We start from the raw sequence: 1,883 nt of genomic DNA, 5'->3' as shown, positions 1-1,883 counted from the left end.
CCTGCTGGTCTCATCAGGACCTCCAGGACCCGTATCACGGATCCGTTTGGTCCTGCAGGTCTCATCAGGACCTCCAGGACCCATTTCATGGATCTGTTTGGTCCTGCTGGTCTCATCGGGACCTCCAGGACCCATATCATGGATCTGTTTGGTCCTGCAGGTCTCATCGGGACCTCCAGGACCCATATCATGGATCTGTTTATTTTAAATACTTAAAAATGTTGTTTTTTATTTTTAAAAAAATTATTTTTTTTTAGCTTTTATTTTGAAAGTCTATCAACCACGTTGTCCTGTTTCGGTCTCTTCTGTGGTCGTCTTCTGGTGGACCCATTAGGTCTCAGGCTGGACCTTTGAGCTCCGGACCGACGCAGACCAGAGCCATGTCCTCTGGTAAGAACAAGAGCCAGACGTCTCTGGTCCTCCATAAGGTGATCATGGTGGGCAGCGGCGGTGTGGGGAAGTCGGCGCTCACGCTGCAGTTCATGTACGACGAGGTGAGCCTTCAGTCAGGACCGCGTTTCCCACAATCCTCTTTTTGTCTCCTGGGTTCCTCTCAAACTGTGGTCCTGCTTGGACAGTTCGTGGAGGACTACGAGCCCACAAAGGCTGACAGCTACAGGAAGAAGGTGGTTCTGGATGGGGAGGACGTCCAGATCGACATCTTGGACACGGCGGGTCAGGAGGACTACGCCGCCATCAGGGACAACTACTTCCGCAGTGGAGAGGGCTTCCTGCTGGTCTTCTCCATCACGGAGCTCGAGTCCTTCACGGCTACGTCCGAATTCAGGTTCTGCCTTTATTTGATCCTGAGTCAGAAGGAGGTGTCTCTGGGTCCAGGTCCTGGTCTCTGGTTTCTGCAGGAACCAGTCAGCTGCAGGATGTTCTGGTTTTCAGCCATGGAGCAGTTATCTGGACCCTGAACCACCAATGGTTCTGTTCCTGTGGACCGTTTACAGGATGTGTCTTGTCCTGTCCCTCCTCAGGGAGCAGATCCTGCGTGTGAAGGAGGAGGAGGGCATCCCGCTCCTCCTGGTGGGGAACAAATCAGACCTGGAGGACCGCAGGAAAGTTTCTGTGGACGAGGCGGCGACCAAGGCCGGCGAGTGGGGTGTTCAGTACGTGGAGACTTCGGCTAAGACCCGGGCCAACGTGGACAAGGTGAGACAACCAGACCCACCCGGGTTAGTAGCTCCCTCTGTTTGTCTCGCAGGGTCTTTAGAACAATAGGCGTTTAAACCATTATATGTGAAGGGGACGTGTCCCCCGCACATTTAAAAAATATAATTTGGACCCCCCCACATTTACCATGAAACATTAGTTCAGTCTGCGCCATTTATTTTTCTTTGTGAAAGAATCCATTCCACTTGATTAATAGGAGAATACTCGAACCACTGATAGTCCAGTCCAGGTGTTCCTGGTTACCTCCAACCCTCCAGCAGTGTTTCTCCTCTGCGCCTCCTGCCTTCACAGGTCGAAGAGAGGGAGACACCTCCGTGTTGCTCTCTCGCTAGCTTAGAGCAGGCAGTTGTTGGGCGGGGGGGTTAGGATCATAGACATACAGGGCTTAAAGCGCTCCGGCTGGGGCCGCATTTCCAGCTTGAGAGCGAGACAGCCCGCCGGTCCACCTCAACTTAATTTTAGTTGATAGAGATTACATCCAGTCACACTGAAGCTTGCGTTGTCTTCACCAAATCCTGACAGCGAGGCGTGTCGTAGAAAAGCTGCATGTGCGGCGTCGCCATCAAATCAGAAGATGGAGTTCATCACATCGGGACAAACTAAAACAAGTGGTGCTCTGTCTTCTCAGTGACAGGAGGCGATTACGCCGCCTACTCTAGTGTCCGGCGCCGCCTACTCGAGTGTCCGGCGCCGCCTACTCGAGT

At 52.8% G+C, this 1,883-nt stretch overlaps 1 protein-coding gene across 1 annotated transcript in view; it reads left to right on the top strand.

Moving 5' to 3' along the window:
• Window positions 1-346: 346 nt before the first annotated feature.
• LOC119428752 (ras-related protein ralB-B) overlaps window positions 347-1,883 on the top strand; it is a 2,748-nt gene continuing 1,211 nt past the window's right edge. Inside the window, exons 1-3 of the mRNA XM_037696428.1 lie at window positions 347-494; window positions 579-787; window positions 984-1,158. Coding sequence (XP_037552356.1) covers window positions 381-494; window positions 579-787; window positions 984-1,158 — 498 coding nt within the window. The 5' untranslated portion in view covers window positions 347-380. The remainder of the gene's footprint in view (window positions 495-578; window positions 788-983; window positions 1,159-1,883) is intronic.

This window comes from Nematolebias whitei, chromosome 23 (assembly GCF_014905685.2).
Source record: "Nematolebias whitei isolate Nwh7 chromosome 23, NemWhi1, whole genome shotgun sequence".
NCBI classification, from domain to species: Eukaryota; Metazoa; Chordata; class Actinopteri; order Cyprinodontiformes; family Rivulidae; genus Nematolebias; species Nematolebias whitei.
Note: the sequence above shows the minus strand (reverse complement) of the source record. Positions and strands in the feature narration are given on the sequence as shown.